Here is a 24222-nt window from a genome sequence, read left to right as displayed (position 1 = left end):
AATAAGTGAAGGGGGTGAAAAGAGCAGCTCTGGGCAGATGGGAAGAGCATGCAAAGGGAAGGGTGTTCACAAGAGCACAGACAAGCACTTCTGACCCACCCTGAAGGGAGTGCAGAGTTTGAACCCATGTGGGGAGTACTGGTGCACACAGGAGAAAGCTCTGGCATTCAGAGCTGCAGGCAGCTGGGCTCTTGAGTTCTATACAGCTGTGTGGGAACATGTCAACTCCTAGAGGAGGAGGCATGGGCCAGCCTCTAAGACCCTGGTGGACTAGCTGAATGGGTCACCAACGTCACAGACTCACTGAGACGCTGCAGATACTGCTGAAGACATTTTTTTTTTTTGGTACTAGGTACTAGGGAATGAACCCAGGGGCTCTTAACCACTAAGCCACATCCCTACACCTTTCTGTGTTTTATTTAGAGACAGGGTCTTGCTAAGTTGCTTAGAGGGCACTGCTAAATTGCTGAGGCTGGTTTTGAACTCGGCCTCACAAACTGCTGGGATTATAGGTCTGTGCCAGTACCACTTTCCCAGCTGAAGACATGGTTTTAAATACAAAGGGTCTACCAGCACTGAGTCCCCAGGACAGACACCATCAGCCCCAGGGGTGAGGGCCAATGGGAGTAGGAGGGCAGGATCAGCCTCAAGGAATGACTCATTAAAGGGGGTTAAAAAAAAAAAAAGGCTGAGCCTGGTGATGCATGCCTATAATCCCAGCACCTCCAGAGGCTAGCACAGGAGGATCACAAATTCAAAGCCAGACTCACCTCAACAATTTAGTGAGTCTCTATATCAAAATAAAAAAATAAATAAATGGGGCTGGGGATGTGGTTTGATGGTAGAATATCTCTTGAGTTCAATTACCCCTATCAAAGGGAGCGCGGAAATCCCAGAAGGGGCTCTGGCCAAAACCATCAGCTCAGAACAAGGATCAACTCACGCCCATGTCGTCGTCATAGAAGTCCTCGTCATCGTTCATTCCGCTCTTATTCATCCCTCCACGACTTCCACCTCGACCACGACCCCGGCCCATGCCTTTCCCTCGGCCTCGGGAACCCCGGCCCCGGCCTCGACTCAACCCTGCAGAATGAGAGTGGGTTAGCCTGCTCCCCTTCCCAGGGCCTGAGTCCAGCAGCTGCTACCAGCCCCCAGCAGCACAGGGCACCTGAGGCCCCTGCCCACCTCGGCCTCGGCCGTCCTTGGACCTGCGGTACTGGTTCAGCTCCTTGGAGTACTCATCATAGTCATCATCGCCCATTGGCTCCTCGCTTTCTCCATACTGGAATTCCAGAAAGACAGAAATGGCAAGAGTGTCACAGAGGAACAAGGAACATTCCCTACACACCCTGCCTCCTAGGCACTGGAGTGTGGCTGCCTCAACAGTGGGTGGTCCTGGTCCTTCCTGTGCAGCCCTCATTGGGGAGACTCCTGCCTCCCAGCCACTGGGCAGAAACAGTAAGGCACACTATGGACAGCTGTCTGGCTATAAAAAAAGTGGCGGCTCATTGTGTCCTGGCTCAGAAAGGCCACAGAATGGTGACCTTGGAAGGCAGGAACAGAACACTGCATGTCTTCTGAGGGTCGAGGAGCCTAAACACATATTCCTGGGCCTAGGGATGTAGCTCAATGATATAGCATTTGCCTAGATATGTGAGGCCCTGGGTTCAAGCCCCAGGAAAGAAAGAAAAACAAAGAAAGAGGAAAGAATAAATGAAACTTGTCTCCAAGGACAAGGTTGCTTCATACTTCAAAAGTATCCATTAGATACTTTTGCCATTTCTATCCATATGAAGGTTTTATCTAATGCAAAGTGAACATTTTAAACCACATTAACCAGCTACTCAAGGCCTTCCTTTCCTTCAGAATGTTCCTGTGTCCTTCCACCTTAGCCAGAGAGCCCACCAGCCACATTCTTGTCACTCCAGGGCTACAGAAAACCTTACTTCCATCTCCTCCTCGTAGAAGTCCTCTTCGTCCTCAGGGTGGTCTCCCACAGAGCCTCTTCCCCGGCCTCGGCTGCCCCTGCCCATGCCTCGGCCTCGGGATCCTCCACGGCTTCCTCGGCCCCTGTAGCCTCTGCCCCGGCCTCGGCTGCCTGCACAGGGATTAGAATAGAGAGCCTGATATCAGAGCAGATCCCATCAGCAAGAAAGAAGATAACTCATCTCCTGCCGCTCAATCACTGCATCTTCCTGCTTCTTCAGGAATCCTCCCAGCTTCCCTGGGAAGATTAAAAGTCCCCTGGTTCCTCAGCACTCCTGACATACAGCTACTACAGCACTGACAACCCTACTTCATGGGTACCGGCCACTTAGCTGTTCAACACAGCAGCCACCAGCCACACATGGCCAACAAGCACCTGGAACAGGCTAGTCCAAGCTAAGAGAGGCACAGAGCACAAACCAAACACTGGTTTCCAAAGACTTAGTGGGGGGAAAAAGAGATAGAGTGTATAATATCCCACGTGTCTGCTTTGAGTTCATACTGAAATACACTCTGAATACACAGGTTGATCAAACTGGTTGTTAACCTGTTTCCTGTCACTTTGTCAACGTGGACACTAGAATATGAGAACTGATGAGTGGCTCACATTCCAATGCCACTGGACAGCACCAGCGGAGGATTTCCCCAAATCACAGAGCCTGCCCCAGGGACACAAATGAAGGCCGCTCTAACAAAAAGCTGGGCCTCAGGCAGGGTCACAAGGCTAAGAACCTCTGAGCTGTAAGATTCTGGAAGCCCCTTGGGCTGGTTACCCTTCTGGCAGGAGACAGTTCTAAGAGATTAGGCTGGGCTGCTGTCTTAGTGCTCAGCCCTTCCCTATCTTCCTGGCCACAGGTTCAAGGTTCAGAGGTGGTGGCAGCTGCACAGACTGCAGCTGCACTGTCAGGTAATGGGAGCAGGGAGGGCTGGGGATGGGCAGTGCCACTGAGGGTTTCAACAGCCAGTTGTTATTACCGTAGTCCAGGTGACAGAGACATTAAACTGTCCCTTCTCACTTTCCTCACAGCTGACCAGAAAGTGAATTTAAAAAAGAAAACACCCTCAGCCATGCTGGCCTCCTCCCCGCCTCCTCCCTGCCACTGCCTAGCTGGGGATCCTCTTCCCACACTCCTCTGTGGCTAACCTTGGCCCCTGTGCCCTGAGTAGTTCCCAGCACTTCTTTATTTATTTCTCTCACCCCTAAACAGCTGCCTGCGTCTCCTCCTGGACATGAGGAGCTCCATGAGCAGGGCCTGTGGTCAGCCTGGCTCTTCGTGGCCCCTGCCCAGCAACCACTTAGCCCTAGAGAAGAATCTGCTGGAAGGGCTCACCTCGGCCCCGGCTGCTGCCCTCCTTGGCACGCCGGTACTGGTTCAGCTCTTTGGTGAAGTCGTCGTAGTCTTCCTTGCCCATGTCCTCCTCCTCATCCCCCTCATACTCCCCATACTGCTCATTCTCATAGTCTTCATACATGCCGTAGCCCTTGCTGTCCATCTTGGAGTAGGCCTTTTTGGGCAGGGGCGTGTTGTGCGATGGGGGGTATTGCTGGTGGGACTGGGCCCAGGAGAGAATCAAGAAGAGAGGGTGAGTCAGCCCTCATGGACTGGGGTCAGAACCACCAAGGTTCCCAAGGATTCCTGAACTGACTTATCTGAGAGTCTCTACTATCCCTGGGTAGAGACCACTGCTGGGCCTCAACCACTCTGGAGACCAATCTATCAGGGGGCCCACATATTTCTGTCTTTCAGAAAGAGCTAAAACGCTTGAAAGAAAACTGAGATTCAGACCCCATGATCCCTGAAAAGCCAAGGGCAAGAGGCAGTATTTTCCAAGAATGCAGAGCAAGAACATTTGGGGAGGGGCCTATAGGTAGGAAGAGTGCTCCTCGGTCAAAATTTTTTTTAGAGCCCATGGCACACAGCCTACAATCCCAGCAATTCAGGAGGACCTCAAGTTTGAGGCCTGCCTGTGTAACTCAGTGAGAACTGAAGCAACCTAGTGAGACCCACTCTCAAAACAAAAGTCAAAAGGGCTGGGGGTCTAGCCCAGTGTTAAAAGTGCCCCTAGGTTCAATACCTAGTACAAAAAAAATTTTGTTTTTCCCTGTATGGCCTGGGAACTTAATTTAATGATCTGCTTTTTTTAGTCAAACTAGACAGCTGTTTCAATTGATGTTTTACAAAGGTGTCCTAGTGCCAAAAAGTGCTGGATGAAGAACAAACAAACATACATACAAATGGAAGCAACCAAGATATCCTTAAAAAAAAAGTCCTTCAATAGTTATACTAAGAAAGTGTGGTTTACCCAGACAATGGTGCATCATTTAGCAATGAAAAGAAATGAACTACAGAGCAATGAGAAGTAACACAGAAACCGTAAGTGCATAGTGCTAAGGCCAGGCACAGGGTGCACAAGCAGAGTTCCAGCTGCTTGGGAGGTTGAGGCAAGAAGATGGTTTGAGGCCAGGCTGGCAATACAGGCAGACCCCATTTCAAAAACAACAGCAAAAACCCAAACATATTGCTAAGGGAAAGAAGGTACTCCAAAAATGCTATAGAGGATTCCAGCTATGACATTCTGAAAGAGCCAAAACTATAGAGACAGTAAAAAGATCAGTGGTCTGCAGCAAAGTTTTTTGGGCAGTGAAACTATTGTGAAACTGTAACAAAATCCAAAGAGCTACAGGACCCTAACAGATTGGACCCTGATGGATACAAATGTATCTACGCAGGTTCATGAATTACAACAACTTATCACACCAATGCAATATGTTAATAACAGGAAACTGAAGAGAAAGACAAGCAAAGGGAACCCTGCACTGCTTGCTCAGTTTTCTGTAAACCTGAAACTATTCTACAAAATAAAGTCTATTGATCTAAAATATCTACAATAGTCATAGTAAAACTCAAAATACAGATATATAGACATGCTCAGAAATTCTTGAGCATATCTCAAAAGGCCTCAAAACTCTCATTCACAATTCAAGCCCACGCCCTCCATTCCTGGCCTCTCTCAGATCTGAATCTTCTCAGCTATGCCATTGGACAATCTTCCACTATGATAGATGACGCTGAGTCATAGGATGATACTGTCTCTCCAGCTTTAAAAAGAGCTACTAACTTTTCAACATTTCTTATCAGAATCTGAAAATTCACATAGATTTCTTTCTTATGGGTTTTTCTGGTGGAAAAAATGTACACACTCTGAACAAATAACACAAATTTGTTCTTAAGCTCAGAGATGTAATGGGGTATTTAACTTCCCACTACGCAAACCTTGAGATAATTTACTCTCCTGGCCATTTCATTCTCTTGCCAACTTCTCACAAAAGATCACTTATGAATGTCAAAAAGCAGTCAGCTGTGACCTGAGGCAGTGAAACACACTGAATCCTGATGAAGCCCTGGGAGTCATGTGCCGAGAAGGCTCATGAGCGAGCCTTATGGAAATCAACCACTGCCTGGGTTCAAATCCTAGCTCCTCTACTGACAACTGGGTAGCCTTCCTAAAATTTTCTAAAGACTCAGTTTCCTCATCTATAACATAGGATGAAACAATACCTAACATCACAGAATTAAAATCCATATAAATGTGGGTAGCTGTAGACTACTGGAGCTATGAGCCCCAGGATAACCCCTGGGAGGCTGGAGGCCACCCCTCTTCCTCTTTTAGAGTCCCCAGCACTGTCTTTTCTATCTTGGCTGGGAGGAGTATAGGCAGAACTGCTAGAATTTAAAGGCGGACTAGGGGTGCAGCTCAGAGGTAGCTCAGCGGGGCCCTGAGCAGTGCCACTCACAGGAGCATATGGGGGGCTGTATTCCCGGTACTTGCGGTGCCCCTTCTCGCTGGGGCTGAAATCCGAGTCATCTGAGAAGTCAGAGAAATCATCACTGGAAGAAGCATGGCGCTGCAAGGACAAGGGAAGTGGAGTTAGCAATGTGCTACCGGCTGCCACTGGCACAGCCAGCCCCAGGACAGGCAAGGCTGGAATGTGCCAGAGGGCCCTGTGCTCCAACCAAAAGACCTCACCTGGGGCACTCAGTGGCAATGAAGCATAAGCTCTTTAAAAGAAAAGTCTTTACCCACTTCAGGGCAGGAAAAAAACATCATTATTGAGAGTGCCCTCAGGCAGGCCGGTGCAGGAGCCTTCCTGGACCTACTTTGTGCTTGGATTTCCTCCTCTTCTTAGACCTCCGCTTCTCCTTCTCCCGCTCTTTCTTCCGTTTCCGCTTCAGTCTCCGGTGAGACTTCTCCTCATCCGAGTCACTATGGTGCTTTTCCCCCTTTTCTTTCCGACTCCTCTCAGGCCCTCCGGGGGTGTCTTGGGTCTCCTCAGCCCCATCATCTTCCAGTTCACCTTCCTCCAACTCACCATCTTCCCTACAAACCAACCCCAAAGTCAGCGTGAACCGGTGGGTGGGACAGAACCCAAGGACTCTGGGCTGGAGGAGGCCCAAAAGCCATGGGACAAGAGCTGCAAGCCCCAGACAGACCCTTCCTCTCTAGAAGGGCTGTGCTTAGGATTCTAACTTGGCTGGGAGGGGTGCACATAGAGAACTCCTAGAATTTAAAGGCCCCACCACTAGCGTAGCTCAGAGACCTTGTGGGTGCTCCATTCCCAGCAGAGAGAGACACAAAGAGAAAGCTATGCCACTAACAGGGACAAACCCACACCGGGATTTTCCATAGGTTGAGTTTTAAACAAGAAAAGTGGCAGGTTCTGTGGTCATGTGAATTCAAAGTCTCACCCTGGGTACTGTCAGAGGGTTCCCAGAAGCCCTGCCATGCAGCACCCACTCAGCTCTGCTCTGGAGCATTTACAAAACTCCCCTGATCACAGAAGTTCCAGATCGCAGGGAACCCCGACTGTATCCTCCCACAGCAAAATGACCTGCTGGCCCAGGGAGCCGCCCAGCCAGCTGAGCATCTGCTCTACCTCTGAACAAGGGTGAGAGGGCCATGGTTCTCAACCAAGACTACCCCTCAGCTTTCTGGTTGCCCACAAACAGGCCTCAGAACACCAATGCAGCCTACAGAAGGCCCACAATCACCACTGGTGAAGAGGCTCTGGCCTCCACTACTGGTCTGGGGTTGGGGGTCACAGATGGACAGGGACACCACAGAGGGGAAATGTCTCAAGCCCCTAATGAGGTCCTCACCTGGTAGGTGACCCTGCCTTCTCCCTCCTGACATGCCTGGCCTCCACATTTCCCTTCTGGACCCCTCCTACAGTGTTCCTGGCTTTGTCAATCCCCCGATGGCCCACTACTTTAAAAAGTAAAAGTGGTCTCCAAACATGAAGACACCACCCGCAGGACACTGGATGTATGGGTGGGGTGAGGGAGGGAGAAATAGGGTTAAGGAGGGAGCAGGAAGAAAAGCAGTCCAACGTTCAAGCCAAATCCACAGACAGTTCTCACAACTACAGAAGTTGGTAAAGGAAAAAAAAAAGTAAAATTTTTAAAGCTCCCCAAATTCCTCATGAATGACCACCACCGCAAGGTCCACTGTGAGCATGAAAATCTCTTCCATCTCAATTGATTAGGGCACAAAAAGAGACGAAGGTGAGGTCAAGAGTAACAGAATGAGGGCTGGGATTATAGCTCAGTGACAGAGCGAGCTTGCCTCACAGCATGAGGCCCTAGGTTAGATACTCAGCACCACATACTAAATAAATAAAAATAAAGATCCATTTACAATTAAAAAAAAAAAAGAGCAATGGAATGGGCCAAGGATCCAATGCGATAATCCAAGGGGAATGGACCTCAGTAGGGAGGCTGTAGCTTAGGGAGATCAGCCAGTCAGGAGCCCCAAAGGCTCTAAGGTGAGCTCTGGAAAAGCAACAAACTGCCACTTCCTGAGGACTCTCCACAGCCCTTTCACCAGCACTGTTCCCTTGGCCCACCTCAGGGATGCTCCCAAACACCAAGAAGGCCCTCAAGAGGGGCTTCTGTGTTAATCTCAAGCCATTTTAAAGTGGACAGGTCTCGCTTCAATGCCAAGTGGCCCAGCCCTGCACATACCCAGAGGCAGAGGTCAAGGGCCACTTCTGAAACAGATTATAGGACACAAAGCTCTTTCTTCTATTTCAAAGTAAACAACAAAGAGAAGTGACCAAGTGCAGCTCATGTTGTTCCCTCCTGAACCACCATGTTGTCCCCAGCTGCCCCTACAGGAAGACGCTGATCAAAGGTGGGATCAGGGTGGGGCAGAGGGCAGCATTCCTGACAAGTGAGGCAGCTTCCCACAACACCAGCCAGGGTGGCCTCGCCCACGTTGAAAGCACCACCTGAGGATGAGCACATGCCAGAGGCACAGCGTATGTCTGCATGTGCAAGACCCTGGGTTCCATCCCCAGCACCACACACACCCCACTTGACTGGGGAAACTGGTTGGGTCCTGAGAGAGAAACTCAGTGACACAGCAAACTTCCTGCTCTGCAATCACTGCGAGATGGCGCCTGGAGCAGAGCAACTGACTGGCGTGTCCCTGATGGGAATACTGTGGGCGGGCCAGAGCCACACCTTGGAGAAACAGGGGACAGACTGCATAGGCTGCAAGTCCATGCAAAAATGCTGAAGAGAAGACGGCCCTCCTCACTGTAGTGTGGAAAGGGACAGCCTGAGAGGGACGTCCACAAAGCAGTCTCCATGATACAGGCGGAAGATCCTACCTAGGGTCCGCTGAGGCCTGCACTCTAGGCCCACATGCCAGGGTGCAGGGGCCAGCTGCTCGACATCTAACACACAGGAATAGGAGGGTGAGGGACGTGACAAAAGACAATCTGTGGAACTCAAAAGCCCTAACCACTATCCAGAATGATTCTAGAAGAAAGCCTGTCCATTACGAAGGCCTCATCAAGACTGGGAGGACAGCACACAGCTCCAGCCTACGGAGCATTCAGCCAAGGAGAGAGTCCTTGCCCTACCTAAACTAACAGTCATGGGCACATCCAGGCTTGGCACGAATCAACCACATTCTGCACAAAGCAGGCAGGGAGAACCTGGAACTTTTTTTTTTTTCTAGAATTGAGAAAAGCTGAAAAAGAAACAGGAATTAAAGAAAAAAAAAAATCACTGCTGATTTATAAAGGGGCATTGGGATGGTGACATTGGATGGGCTGCTAGGCATTCCCAGTGCCATCTAGTCTTGTCATGCCTTCAGCCCCCAGAGTCCCAGGATAACCTCTGCAGGTAGTTACATAGGAGACACCCTCCCTGCATGAATATTAGGTTATTAGGTCTGGTTATTTCCTTCAGACTCTGTTCAACAGAAACAACAAAAAAAAAAAAAAAGAAAGAAAGAAAAGAAATCAAGCCCACTGGGAGAGCTGGGGAAATCCTGAGGGCCATCCACACCACTGCACAAAGCCAGCCTTCACAAAACAGCAACCAGGTTTAAGCAGTGCCACTTAACAGGCTGCCAGCAAAATCCATGTCAGAGTGGGATTAAATACCAAGGGAGCACGCTTAATAGACTGTGACATAATCCCCCAAGAAAAGTGGGAGAAGCCCCACTGCGCTAATCATTTCAATCTAGACCTGCCAAACCCTCTTGAGACAAGCACACGGGAGAAAGCCTGCAGTGGCGGCCTGCACAGAGACCGCTTCATTCCCACAGCCCAGACTGGCAATGCCCCTACACGGCCACAGCTGGCTCCACTGTCAGAGCCATCAGGGACAAGAAATTAGTTGCACTGGGAAACTCTTGGAACTGGCCCCCAGGAAGAAATAAAAAGAGGCCAAGAGGTAGCTCTGCCTCCAACTTCCTGGACAAAGCTTCCATGGCATCCAAGTTTCCATTTTGAGAGCTGGCTGCTCCTCCTCTTGGGTCAAAAAATAGATCTAGACGCCTGGCCTGGCCAATACCAACTGAGCCAACTCCACAGGGCCCGGAAGCATGCAGGGTTCATCACATACCACAGACTTGGCAAAAACAGTACTTGGAAATGAGATCTCATTTCCACAGCAGGCTGGTGGAAGGGACACACATGTTTCTTCCTACAGACCCAAGAAGCTCCACCAGTTTGGCCTCTACCCTAACATGTGCTCCTGCTATGTGACCCAACCCTTGGTTTTCTAGTCTGAAGAACGGGATAACAGCAGTACCTACCTCAAGGGCTGTGAAGGCTAAATGAGATAATATGGATAAAGCCCTGGTCATGGGGCAGACACACAAGTTAAATATTAGTTACTTACTGGTTTTAAGAACCAGTAGGTGTACACAGGCGAGATGGTGTACACCTATAATCCCAACGGCCCAGGAGGCTGAGGATCTCAAGTTCAAAGTCAGCCTCAGCAACTTAGCAAGGCCCCAAGCAACTTAGAGAGACCCTGTCTCAAAATAAAAAATAAAAAAAGGGGCTGGAGATATGGCCAGTGGTTAAGCATTTCTGGGTTCAATCCTCAGCATCAAAAAAAAAAAAAAGCAACCCAGTTACAATCAGCATGCCTCACGTAGACAACCCTACAATGGCTGGAATGCTGCCCGGGAAGCACACATCACCTTTCTGAGGGGACACTGCTACCTGCTAGCCAACAAGCTCCCACTCACTTGGCCCAACTGTGCCCAACCATTCTCTCCCAACCAATCCTGCTGGTCAAACTGAAAAAAAATCAACATCTCCCCTTCCTTAGCTCTAATCTATGTAGTACTGGAAGGCAACCTAGTGACTACCCAAGAAGACAAGACACGGGAGAGCTGAGACCCAGGAAGAAGGGACAAAGGCCCCTGTGAGAAGAAAGCTTGCAACATGGCAACAACAGGGTTGGAAGAAGCTGGGAGGGGCCAGGGGCCTGCGGCTCTACCTGGGTTACAAGGGAGAAAAGAGGCAAACACAGAAAGATGGAAGCTCATGGGAACAGTGGCTGTTACCTGAAGATCATGAGGCGGCTAGGTTAATGTGAAGGTCAGGGTTATGACCATTAACTGCCCAGACTCTCAACAAATTGCCTGGGTAGGCTCTGAATGACCCATTAACTAGGGACAAAATCACAAAAATTACAAGGAGGCTCCACCTCTTCAAATGTTTAACGACCAGCCTAAGTGCAGGAGCCGAGGATCGCAATCTGACCCTGCAGACGGCCGCTCACTAGAGCGAAGGCACAGGCCTTTCCATGAGAAGACTGGCTCAGGGGCTGCGCCCACGACCTTCCCTGATTTAGGAAGTGGTAGAGCAGCCCCGCGGGGAAACTGAGTGCGTTTCAGAACCAAGAAATTCTTGAAATAAACCTCTGGGTCTTGCACTTGTTTTTCAGTATCCTTACTACCTAGTTCATCAATCAGAAACCAAGAGCAAATGGGCGCTTTCCCTTCCCCTCTTCAGAATTCTTAAGTGTAGTCATAACCTGCTCTGTGATGTCACAACATTTCCATGGAAACCTGCCCATAATATGGCACCAGATATGGGGGGACAAGATAATGGAATAAGCCAAAATTGGCAAAATACAGATAATTATTGAAACTGGGTGATGAGTATATGGTGGCTTATTATACCATTTTTTCTTTACTTGTGTGGTAAAAATTTTCATGATAAAAAGTTAAAGCTAGGTGCAGTGGCTCATGCCTGTAATCCCAATGGCTCAGGAGGCTGAGGCAGGAGGACTGCAAGTTCAAAGCCAGCCTCAGCAATTTAATAAGACCCTAAGTAACTTAGTGAGACCCTGTCTCTAAATAAAATATTTAAAAAGGGCTGGGGATGTGCTCAGTGGTTAAGCACCCCTGGGTACAAGCCCTGATACCAAAAAAGTTAAAGCTCAAAGTAGGCCAGGTGCAGTGGCATACACCTGTAATCCCAGTGACTTGAGGGGCTGAGGTAAGAGAATCTCAAGTTTGAAGCCAGCCTCAGCAATTCAGTGAGACCCTCAGCAACTTAGTGAGACCCTGAAAGGGTTGGGGATACAGCTCAGTGGTACAGCACCCCTGTGTTTAGTCCCTGGTACCAGAAAATACATAATAAAAAATAAAGCTTAGGGGCTGGGGTTATGGTTCAGTGGCAGAGCGCTTGCCTAGCATTTATGAGGCAGTGGTTTCAATCCTCAGCACCACATAAAAATAGATAAGTTATTTTAAATAAAGGCACTGTGTCTATCCACAACTAAAATAATATATATTTTTTTAATGAATGAATAAAGCTTAGAGTGGGACCACCTCAGCAATGTGAGAAGACTGTGAGGGAAAGACAATGTTAATTTCCCAGCAAAGAACCAAAGTGTAGGGTGTGGGATCTCCATGTCACTCACCAAGACCACACCCCATCTGCCCAGCTTTCCTGAACTCCCAAGCCTGCCTGAGTACCTGAAGGGAGCTGTGAAGTCCCAAAGCAGCAGGTAGAAGTCAATGCTAATATTCTACAGCACCATGCTTGTATTCCTCTGACTGCAAACATCAGCAAACCCACGAGGCAGTACTTCATCCCATTTAAAGGACCAGCAAAAAGACTCAGATGGAAAAAAATCTGCCCATAGGATCACAGCAGGAAGCAGCAGGATTAGAACAAAGATTTGACCCCAGTGCTGTCTTTTTTTTTTTTCCTGTACCAGGGATTGAACTCAGGGGCACTAAACTACTGAGCCATATCCCTAGCCCTATTTTTTGTATTTTATTTAGAGACAGAGTCTCACTAAGTTGCTTGGTGCCTTGCTTTTGCTGAGGTTGGCCCCCAAGTCACTGGGATTACAGGCGTGCAACACCATCACCGGCAACAATGCCCAGCTCTAAACAGAAATTATCTGTAAAAGAATAATTTATTTTAAAAAGGCCAACTGACAAAACTCACTCTAAAATTTATAACAGAAAATAAGACATATGAACAGAAAACAGACTAAATCCATATTCCAAGAAATGGCAGAATGAGGCACTAAGACATTGTGAAGCAAGTTTTTTTTTTTTTTTTTTCTGGAGGGGGACCAGGGATTGAATTCGGGGGCACTCAACCACCAAGCCGCATCCCCAGTCTTATTTTTTGTATTTTATTTAGAGACAGGGTCTCACTGAGTTGTTTACGCCTCACTTTTTGCTGAGGCTAGATTTGAACTTGCAATCCTCCTGTCTTAGCCTCCTGAGCTGCTGGGATTACAGGTGTGCACCACTGTGCCCAAAGGAGCAAGTTTCTTTTTTTCCCTCCCTGGTATTGGGGATTGAGCCCAGGGCTGCTGAGTTACAACCCCAGTCCTCTTTTTTTTTTTTTTTTTTTTTTCTTCCTAATCTTGTAGGACAGAGTCTCACTAAGTTGCTTAGGGCTTTGCTAAATTGCTGAGGCTGGCCTGGAATCTGAAATCCTCCTATCTCAGCCTCCTGAGTTGCTGTGATTATAGGAGTAGCCACCAGGAGTATGCTACCATGCTCGGGGTGCAAGTTTCTTTCTTTTAATATTTTTATTAGTTGTTGACGGACCTTTATTTTACTTATTTATATGTGGTGCTGAGAACCGAACCCAGTGCCTCACACATGCTAGGCAAGTGCTCTACCACTGAGTCAGAACCCCAGCCCTTCTTAAACACTCTGCATCCCAAGGCAACAATGGAGCCTCCAGGATGGGGTCTGGGGAGAATCCCATGAGCCCACATAAATAAAGCAATGGGTATAACCCTAGCTTATGTTAAATGTTTAGAAATGCAAACACATGAGGCCAATACAGTCCCTCCAATATTGAACGAAGGGAATGGTGGCATTCAAAAATCTGAGAACACTTGAATAGTTCAGGAGCTAAGAGGACAGGAAGATCTAAACAATCTTAGTGAAAAAACAAATAGGACTCATCCCAAGACAGAAAGCAATGCAAATCCAAGGGAGGGAGGTTCCGAAGTCCTGTAATGGGAAATGGAACACCTCACCCTCAAATGCACAGCAGCCACACTGAGGTCAACCAAGCACACAATCCTCGCAAGTGGACAGTCCATGTAGAACTCAAACAGTCCAACCAAGAAACCCAGCCTGCTAGAGCAGCCTTGTCTGCCAAAACACAGTTGCCATTTCCTTCCCCAACTAGCCGTTCTTCACTGGCCCAACCTCTGAAAATGCTCTTGTTCACCAGCGTGACTCTCAGATCCAAGTTCCTCCTGGCAGATGAACTTCCAGAATTTGCTTCTTAGTAGTAAAGGAAAGTTTTCTAACCACCTTTCACACCAACCCAATTTTAGATGGCTTAAAGTCGCACAGGCGCTGGGTCACATGCAAGCAGCCCACTTTTTATACTCCGGAGAGTAAAGTCAAATTATTTAACTTGGGGACGAAGGCTTGACCTTGTTTATAACTTTTTAGGGGAATTCATCTGGTTCCATTCGACATACATTCAACCAAGACAAAGTTTTGCTACCTTCCTCTAAAAAGAGTTCTTGGCCAAGGAATCATGAAATTTCTTATTTAGACACCACTTCTCATGAGGGCTGGGGCAGTAGCTGAACAGTAGAGCACTCACCTAGCACATGCGAGACCCTGGGTTCAATCCTCAGCACACATAAAGAAATAAAATAAAGGTATTGTGTCCAACTACAACCAAAAACTAAATATTACAAAAAAAGAATTTCTCATTAAGAGCTGCAAAATACAATTATTAACTTCCAGTCACCTGTGGGTTCCTTGTGGGCAACATCTCAGTACCTGGGTTTCCAAGGACTCAGCAGGGGCGGGGGTACCTAGCCTGGGCTGGCACTCGCAGTAGTCCAGGCGCATGAGGCCTCCGTGGCGGCCATTCACACCCTTTTTGTCAGTTCCTTTAACACAAAGGATAGAAAATTTCCCAGGAACCTCCTTCAGCAACCTAACCACTTAAAACTCTGATGGAGTCATTATGTCTTTAGTCACAAACTCATTCTCCCTGTGTTTCAAGGGCTTCCAAATTGGCCCGAGTGTGATGGTGTGTGGATCAAGACAAATGTGGCGTTCCCAGGAACACAGCCCTCCTGTGTTGCATATTGGCTTCGGTTACTGTGACTGCTCCTGTCCCGTGCTGCAGCAGGGCCTGCCTGGAATCCCAAGGAAACCTAAGCCCTGGTGTCTGTTAGGAAAATGAGGAGGGCAATAATCCAAGCCACCTGCAATGGTCATTCAGCCAAGTGACACTAATGTCTGGGCCCAGCTCCCTTGGGTCAGGCCATAGCAGGGATGTGTTAGCAGTGATCTCCATCCACTCTGGGCCTCAAGAAGTCTCCAGTTACTTCTAATGAATGAAAATCCCTTTCATTTAGGAGTTCAAAGCCAGGGCTTGTGCCTCTACATTCGCCAGGATGAGCAGGAAACAGGGATGATAGAGCTGCTGCAGACTGGGGGACAGGAGAGTGTAGCACACCCCCATCCTCTGGGGCCCACTCTAAATGGAATACCTGTATTCATTCCTTCCATTCCCTCCCACCAAAGAATAATGATGCCAGCTGCTGTGTAGGAACACCAGCCACCATGCCCACCACACAAGGGCAGGGGCCTGAAAACTTTCAAGGACTGACGAGTAAACAGTTAGCAATGCAAGCTATAGGGTGGTCTTTGTCCCAACTACTCAACTCTGCCATCTGCCACTGAAGACACAAATGAGTATAGTTGTGTGACCACAAACTTCACCTACAAAAACGGCTGTGGGTAACACCTACCAGTATCCTAAATGCAGTGGCTTCAAACTTTCTGAACCTGACTCAAGTCTCCTCCTCTACATTCCTCTCAAGTTTCAGAAAACTACTAACTACATTCTGCTTTTTCCATCCTCTTCAGTTGCTTTGTTTTTCAAATGCAGAGACGAATCAATAAATGGACTTCATATCCCAATGATGACTTACACTGCAGGTCTAGGACAGCAGAGTGAGTACAGCGGTGGAGTCAGGGTACAGGCTGCCAGATTCCAGTGGTGCCTCTAGCATACTAACTCCGTGTACCCAGAACAAGGGATGTTAACTTTTCAGTTAATGCTGAGGTTAAATGAGCTAATACAAGAAGCAGTCAGCAGGACTCTAGCGGACAGCCTTTGACCTTCCCATCAACAATGCACAGGTGGAAGTGCTACTGTTGCCCCTTTGGGAAGACAAAGGAAATTGACTTAGGAGCTTAATAATGTAGGAGTCAAAGCCCATTTTCCAGCTGCCCATCACTCTCCACCAGCAGAGGGTCAACCCCATGTGGAAGGGGCCCTGCTGCATCAAGCTTGATGGCTGAGGAGGAAACGCTATCCAATCTGGCACGACTGGAACAAGGAAGCCAGGTACTTAGCTAACTGTTAAGCCAAGGGGTCTCCTGAGGAATCTGCCTGTGAGCTGGCCACTGAGCCTAACCTTATTAATTTTCAAGACACCTACTTCGCAGTTGGGGATTAGCAGGCTGCAGGAGCTGCAGCAGCAGGAGCTACAGTACCCTTCATGAATGCCAGAAACTGCAGAAGGTACGACAGACAGAGAAGAAAGAAACTGGAGGCCTGGTAAAGGGAGGAACAATCTTAGCCCAGCTCTCCATGAAATTCTCAGGAAAGGGATCCTTGGCACACTCCAAAACATTTAAGAAAAGCACAGGACAAGCTGGATGCTAAAAGAACAAAACCTTGGCTGACTTGGCCAAATTCCACAGGGATTGCAGGATCCTGGATTTAGGACAGACCTTGTTCTCAGAGACTCTGTAAGGGTAAAGGCTTGGCCTAAGGCGACAGGACTAGTTACCAGTGGTGCCAGGTTCTAGGTCCCTGACTTCCCAGATCTCAGAGGCCTACCAGGGTACGACACTGACTCAGATTCCAGTCGCAAAACATGAACACTAATGATACGGTGAGCTCTGGCTCAAGACACACCTAAGAAGAAATGCCTTAAAATGGCTTCCACTTTCTTTCAACCCCAATCAGCAACTTGCAACTAAATAAGTGACAGGAACCCTGCAAGGTGAAAGATAAACTGACTTTCTTCAGAAACACAGATGTTAGTCTTACTTCTGTTTACACACCAGACTGTAAAAGTTCTATTTAGAATTTCCCCCTAGGAGGGAGTCACTGAATGTGGGTATTGTGTGGGTGTCTAGCAGTATCCATTTGACCACAATGACCCTGAGAAGTGAGCATTATGCTCAGGGCCCATGGCACACTGCCGGGGAGGGACCAGGCCTGAATGGTTTTATCTGACTCCAAAGACCACATTCTTCCTTCACATCCTGTCACCACCTCCAATGTTCAAAAAGATGTCACCACTTGCTTGAAAACAGGGCGCTGAGTCACCGATTCACCCAGATGCAACATGGCAAAAAATTACAAGACAGACCCTCTATTCAGAGCATTTTCGGCCAGAGAAATAAATCACACTCCTAATAAATATCCTGTTTCTGCTTAAAAAAAAAAAAAAAAAAAAAAAAAACCAATAAGCCAGGTCTTCATTTTTGCCAACTGATTAAGAATCACCCCATGTGGCTGGTTTGTGGCTCAGCGGTAGAGTGTTCGCCTAGCATGTGCGAGGCCCTGGGTTTGATCTTCAGCACCACATTAAAAAATTAATTAATTAATTAAAGGTATTTAAAAAAAAGAATCACCCCAGATGGTGATGTACCAGTAACCTATTTTAAAACTGCCCACCTCATCCCACATCACTACTAAAAACAAAATAAGCTCTGCACAATGTCATCAAGACTTCATCTATATTACTACCAAAAGCAAAAACACTCCATAGCGAAGACTAGGCCAAGAAATTTGGAAAGCCGAGTTCACAAAGTCTGATTCCCCTGGAACAATCTCATTTGGGGAGGGGGGGGGCACAATATCTTTATTTTATTTATTTTTATGTGGTGCTGAGGATGGAACCCAGTGCCCCACACGTGCGAGGCAAGTGTTCTGCCAGTGAGCTATAACCCCAGACCCAACAATCTCATTTTTATCTTAACTCATCCCAGTGAACTTTATGTGCCACTCAAACTGGCAGCTTTTCCATTCTATTAGGTTTTAATTATGAAACTGGCCTCAAACCATTCATTCAGACAGAATTCACTCCACCAATGAGCAGACTGCTGCTACAGGTCCTTAGGTTGGCTTAATAAATACCAATTGCCAGAAAGCTCTGGAACCTTCCCTTTTTCTCCTATTGCATCAACAGCTATGCTGCCAAGCTACAGGTTAAATGCCTTGCTCAACCAGACTATTTCAATTCTCTCTTGCTGTCACTCAAACTCCCAAAAGCAGGTCAGAACCAGTTGCTATGGCACTAGAAGATAGCATCCAAAGGGACCAAAATTAGGTTGTCTGAATAAGGTTTGATTTAAAGCTATCCAGAGACTTGGAAACAGTATCATTAAGCAATTTTAGCCATAGAAGTATTATTGTAACTGGATCTGGCCTACATGGAGAGATGTTTCTAAGGACTCAATAGCCACAAAAAATATTACAAAAGTGAACGACTTCAAGCAACCCTGAGACAGCCATTCTTTCCCATCAGGGTAGGTAAGAGATCTCAGATCCTAAGGAGCAGAGGTAGAGGCATTATCAAGTGAAGAATTGCTAACGAGGGCCAACATGAAATTGTTATATGTTCAACTGCAAGAAAATAAACACTGAAGAGTCAAATGTTCACCTCTGACACGTGACGCACTCCAGGAAAGTCACAGGTGCAAAACAACTTTCCTTTGGGATCAGCCTTCCTGACTAAGGCAAAACCACAATAGTGGCTTTCTAAAATAACTAGCTCTATGTAAAGAAAATTCTGGCTTGTCAAGAATCAAAAATTTAAACCTTCAGAGCAAATCGAAACCCTACAGGAAGAGAGGACAGACTGGGAATTGGAAAGCCCTTCTGGGGAATCCTTTTCTTTGGAAAAGCAAACTGGAAAGGAATAAAAAAGGGGTTTGAGGTACAGAATCTCCATATTTTCATGATCACAAATTAGTTTGTTTCCACTGGGATTTTGATTTGCTTTCAAATTAAATCTCTCACCCAGAGAAAACAAAAGAATTCAAAGTTACAAATGTTTAAGAATTGCTGTTAAATCAGGGATTCTGAGTGACACCCTTCTTTTTCTTTTGCAACATCCATTAATTTCATCATTTTCACTAATACTGGTACATCAGTTTGGGGGAGTTAAAAAAAAAAAAAAGGTAGTACTGTGACATTTCAAAAACAAGGATTACCAAAATGCAGTTTGACTTAATAACTGGGGCTTCTTGGACTGGATGAATGAGATTCCTTTGAGGGGGGAAAAAACAAAACAATAAATCATTGTGATATGTCTGAGAGCTTTTTAAATGTTTTTCAAATTCAGCTAATGACTGCTAAAACTTTCACTTACAAATGAAATTCTTATTTCCTTATAAAAGTAAATCTAAGTAAGCATTATTCCATAATTTAGTAATTCTAAAACTTGGGTCCTCAGTTAATATCCAGTTTCTTTTCTTAGCCCCTGCAGGAGGAACTTTACAAAGCATGGGAAACTTCGAGCAATTTCCTTTTGGCTGACACAGTGCACTGGATAGTGTGTTCGATTCGTGCTTCAGACGTTTTTTCAGGACACTGTACATTTAGAGTCTTCTTCCTCCCATAACTGACTTTATACACCTAAGACCACCACTGCACGGGGGTTAAGTTGGCAACATATTACCAGGAAGAACAAAACAAGTGGCCTGCAAAATGCAGTTTACTGTGTTTCCTCAACTAAATATGAGTGAACACTGTTTCTCCTAAGAATGGAAAAAAGGAAACTGAGTCTCTTGGAGGGGATTAGGTGATAGGCTGTGTGTTAGAAAGATTTCTCTAGCAAAATGTCGGGGATCAAAGTGGGCCAAGGGAAGATGGAACTTCAACGTGTTTTGTCTTTTAACAGAAAAACTTATGCTTGTAAAACACATCAGAAGTACAGTGTTTGGTTCTGCAAGTCATTTTTGTTGTTTTTTTCCTTGTAAGTGTAGGATGGGGAACTGGGGGCTGGAGGTGTTCTCTCCAACATGACTGGGCGTGTAACACGTTTGCATCAACTTTTCACGGTCAGACATGTGCTTTCTGAACAAAGAGCAGTGGAGACAGGCAGAGACTGGGGCTTGACACAGTTTACAGATTTTGTGCTTAAACAGTACTTTACAAATGACTTGCTCAATTTAAACGTCCATCACCGTAAGAGACATTGGAGTAAAACAAGGAAATTGGATCTACTTGAACCACAATCTTTTTTTTTTTTTGAGGGGGGGGAGACTTTAACTTGAATTCAAATATCATAAACCAAATTCAGTAAGCTTGTCTCCTACACATGGACTTGAAGTATCCACTTTCCTCAAGGATGAAGGCTGGAGACAAAACAATGGGCTGATATGGAAAGAGAGATGCCAAGGGTCTGAAAACTTAACATAGATTTTTGTCATGTTACAGTAATACTTTTTTTTTTTTTTTGAGAAAACTGTGTACGTCAATTTTTAAAAATTAAACATTGAAAGGATGTGCAAGTCTAAAAGGGCTCAACAGGGTTAGAATCCTGATTTGAACATATAAATTCATTCTCTCAAGCATCACTTTGGTCTAAAGGTGAGGAGAAGGCAGGCAGGAAAGGGACAAAAAGAGGGAGATAATTGAATTACTCAATAAAAGAGGCTACTTACCATCCCAACCCATTGTAAGACATACACTTCTGACATAAGAGAACTCCTTAGAGGTCGAATAAAGCGTGTAAGCACCTTTGAGTAATGCACCTGCCCCTGGAGAGGGGGCCCCCGGAAGCCCAACATGGGCTTAGCCAACAGACCTTTGCTAATCTGTTTATTTCCTTGAACTGGAGTCGGGCTGCGAATGGCTGCGATTCCCAGGACGATACATTTAATTAGAACAAAACAGAAAAAAAATTTTTTTGTAAAAGCTCACCAAACTGCTGCACTTGTGTCTCTGAATGTGGGTGGCATTTCTTTTAAAAGGCAAAGTATGGTCTGTGAAGGAGAAAGGGAAAAAGGAGAGGTGGGAGTGGGGAGAAGGGGCCGTGGAGCCTGGCAAGGAAGCCCTGGCTGAGACACCGATCTAAGAGAGGGTCTGCGCGGCTCGGAGACCGAGCTGCGTCCGGGAAGCCATCTGTCCAGCGCATTCTCTTTCCCTCCCCACCCCCACTCCCTCCAAGACTCGCTTTCCTGCCGGCTGAAACCCACCTTCCATTTTCAAACCCACTATCCAGCCACTTCTCCCCTTCCCCACCAGGAATGGGTAAGAGCGAACCCTGCACCCCAAAGCCTCCAGCTCGAGCGGGGGAAACGGGCCCCCACCTCGCCCAGAAAGGCGCGGGGCTGGCCCCATTATCATCGCTAGAGAAGAGAAGGGCGTGGGGGATCCCATTTCGCACTCAATAAAGGGTAGGGGGCGTCCCCTTCCACCCCCTGCCAAAGCACTAAGAATCCTCTATTTCTCTCCCGGAAGAGATGGCGCCCCGTTTTACTCGGAAAGAGGGGTGAGAAGAAAGTGGGGGAACAACTTCCTCTCCCCTCCCTGGCCAAAAAACAAACCTCACCCCCCAAAATAAGACTGAGAATCCTCCCCCAGGTCACCTACCTACGAAGAGCGAGGACCCCCCCCCCAAGGAGAAATATGGGGAAGTTGCTTTTCCCAAGGGGGGCTTTTGTCAAAAGGCTGGATGCACCCCCTAATCTGTCTTCTGGGGAGTAGCTAAAAAACACCTCCCGCCAAAAAAAAAAAAAAAAATTACAAGGTGCAAAACAGGCCCCGTCCAAATGACCCCCCATTAGGATGGAGACAAGACTGCACGAACCCCCACTTTCTGCCTCCTAAGAAAGCTCGGGTACCTATCCAAGTACAGCAAGGCACACCTCCCTCAGGAGAAAGGATACTGCCAGGGGCTGGGAGACCCCCAACTCCAAACACCTAAAGGGGGGCTGTTGCTCAAGAGCCCCCCAAAAAGGGACGGGAGCCCCTCCCCCATCCCCTTTCCCGAAGCCAGGCGACGGGCAGGCGGGCCGCTGGCTGCCAGCTCCCGGCGCTGGTGCAGCCAAGACCCCGGTGGGCCTCCGCAGCGCCCCCCGGCGCCCCCTCCCCAGGGCGGGCGCGGGGGGCCCGGGGGGCGCCTCCTCACCTTCCCCTCAGCATGGCGCCCAAAAAAGACAGAGCGAGAGCGAGGGAGAGCGGGCGAGCGCCGCGAGGGGGGGGAAACGCATGAGGCCGGGAGAGAAAGCAAGCGAGAAAGAGCGAGCGAGCGAGAGACACCCACCGACCCCGCCCTTCCTCCTCCTCCTCCTCCTCCTCCGCGGCCCGGCCCAACATGGCGGCCGCCCCCCTTCCTCCTCCTCCTCTTCCTCCCCCCGGGGACGCTGCCCCGGCCCGGCCGGGGGCCTGACCTGTCGTCAGGGAGCGGGAGGCGGTGGTGGAGGAGGTGCGGGGTGGCCGGGCGGGCATCGGGGGAACACGGAGGAGACGAAGGCGTTGATGGCGGTGGTGGCGATGGCGGCGGCGGCGACTCTGATGGCGGCGGCGGGGGGGTCCCGGGCGCGGCCTCCATAGTTCCTTTGGGGGGGAGGGGATGTTAATGCACGAAAAAGGACTGCTTGGGCGTGGCGGGAGGGGCACACTTCAGCTCTCTGGGCTCCTGATGGGAATTAGGTATATATTTTTTCGGTTTCGGAATCACCTCTGCGCCGACCTCCGCGTAGGCCGCGCGGCCTAGGCCCGGGCGTCCGCCCGCCGCCTGCTTTCTCTGCAGCCCGCCCTGCGGTAACTCGCTCACGGGCGCGGGGCCCTCATCGGGGCGAGAGCCCCCACACACACGCTTGCGGGCCCGGGGGCGGGAGACCCGGGAGACACGGACACTGGTGGGTGTTGGGTGTAATTAGCGCAGGCCGCGCGCAATGGAGCAAGCGAGGGGGAAGGGGAGAAGAGGAGAGCGAGCGAGGTGAGGTTAAAAAAAAGGGGGGGATTTTAGGGAGAGAGGGAACGGGCCGCGGAGACCGGCCGACTGTCTGCCTGCCCGCCCTAGGTTCCCCGGCTTCCCGGCCCCCGCCGCAGTCAGGAATTCACACAAAATGGCGATACGGCCGGGACGAGCCCAGAGACTGAGGCGGGAGGAAGGGCGAGGAGGGAGGGGGAACTGAGAGGCGGAGGCCCAGGCCGCGTCACGCGGAGTAGGGGGCAGAGACTGCTGGCCCGAAGGCCGCCGGAAAGAGTCGAAGGGAAAGGGCGAGGCCGAGGGGAGGCGGAAAAAGCCGAAAGCATATGAGAAAGAAACAGGGGGCTGTGATGAGCCAGAAAAAGCCGAAAGTAGTCTCTGCTACCAAAGCACGTGAAATCGAGGCGAGACGGAAAGAGCCGAATGTGAGGATGGCGGTGGGACTTGAGAGAAAACGGGGAACCGGAAATTGCCGAACAGGATCGAGACTCGGGAAGTGCCAGGAACTGAGAGAATCCGGAAAGGGCCGAAGACAGTGTAAGGATAGGCGATGGGAGACGGAAATAGCCGAAAGAGACCGAGCGGGGTAATGGGGTTAAGAGAATTGACAGGAGTAGGACTGGAGAGGAGATTAATTGAGAGTAAATGATTTTGAGGAACTCGCCCCGGAGCAAGCGGGAAGAATCGAAAATTGTTAGATTAAAGGAAGGCATGAAGAGTCGAAAGTTTTTAGGTGAGAAAAATTGAAGGAAAAAAAAATAACCGAAAGCTGGAGGCCTGTCCCTGGAGTCGGAGGTTTCCGGAGAAAGGGCGGGTGCAAAGCCGGCCCGGAGATGACATCACTGGCTAACTCGATCGATGACGTCATCCTTGGGTGGGGACGATGCTTGGAAGTGCCTTCAAAATTGAAACCTTGAACTAGTAGATAAGCCATGTATAAACACAATCTTTTGATCTTCCCAACTGTCGTAAGGAGAACTGCTATTATCCCCATTTTGTAGATGAAGGCTAAATTGGCTCAATGTCATAAGAACACAGCAAGTCAGGGCTAGATTCCGTTGCCTCCTGCAAAAGTGTTCAGTCCTATTTCCATACAGGGATTTTCGTTCAGTATCTATCAGCTCTTTCTACAGTGCCAGCCGCTGTGCTGGGCAATGGTTTCTTTATGGAACTTAGTAACTAACCGATAATGTCCCAGGGGAAGGAACTGGTCACCAAATAATAAAGGGAGTGGTGTCAGGGAACCCTCAGGATGACTGTTTACGCTGGAACATGAAAGAGTGGAGAAGGTTTCAGGCCAAGAAAACTGCTTATTCCAGGCCTTGAGGAGGCAAGGATCAACTTCCAGGAACAGAGAAAACCGTTGTGGCATGATTGATAAGTATGAAGACAGAGGCGCCATGTGACTCCCTGGTATATAGATTCTGATATAAAA

The 24222-nt window shown here is 48.4% G+C and overlaps 1 protein-coding gene across 6 annotated transcripts in view; it reads right to left on the bottom strand.

Annotated features, from left to right (window-relative positions):
* Zc3h4 (zinc finger CCCH-type containing 4) overlaps positions 1–23582 on the bottom strand; it is a 40141-nt gene extending 16559 nt beyond the window's left edge. For 2 of the 6 annotated variants that reach the window (XM_027945798.2, XM_071605061.1), the window contains exons 1-8: positions 23551–23582; positions 22243–22408; positions 6147–6366; positions 5783–5893; positions 3318–3540; positions 1947–2098; positions 1186–1282; positions 944–1083 (exon numbers count right to left, since the gene is read on the bottom strand). In XM_027945798.2, coding sequence (XP_027801599.2) covers positions 944–1083; positions 1186–1282; positions 1947–2098; positions 3318–3540; positions 5783–5893; positions 6147–6366; positions 22243–22403 — 1104 coding nt within the window. In that variant the 5' untranslated portion in view covers positions 22404–22408; positions 23551–23582. Of the gene's footprint in view, positions 1–943; positions 1084–1185; positions 1283–1946; positions 2099–3317; positions 3541–5782; positions 5894–6146; positions 6367–20770; positions 20833–21980; positions 22066–22242; positions 22409–22532; positions 23242–23550 lie in introns of those variants that run through there. The other 4 variants (XM_071605060.1, XM_027945800.2, XM_027945799.2 and 1 more) reach the window with 4 other exon arrangements.
* Between the last annotated feature and the right edge of the window lie 640 nt (positions 23583–24222).

This window comes from Marmota flaviventris, chromosome 18, assembly GCF_047511675.1.
Source record: "Marmota flaviventris isolate mMarFla1 chromosome 18, mMarFla1.hap1, whole genome shotgun sequence".
Lineage (NCBI taxonomy): Eukaryota > Metazoa > Chordata > Mammalia > Rodentia > Sciuridae > Marmota > Marmota flaviventris.
This window is presented reverse-complemented; position numbering and strand designations above follow the sequence as displayed.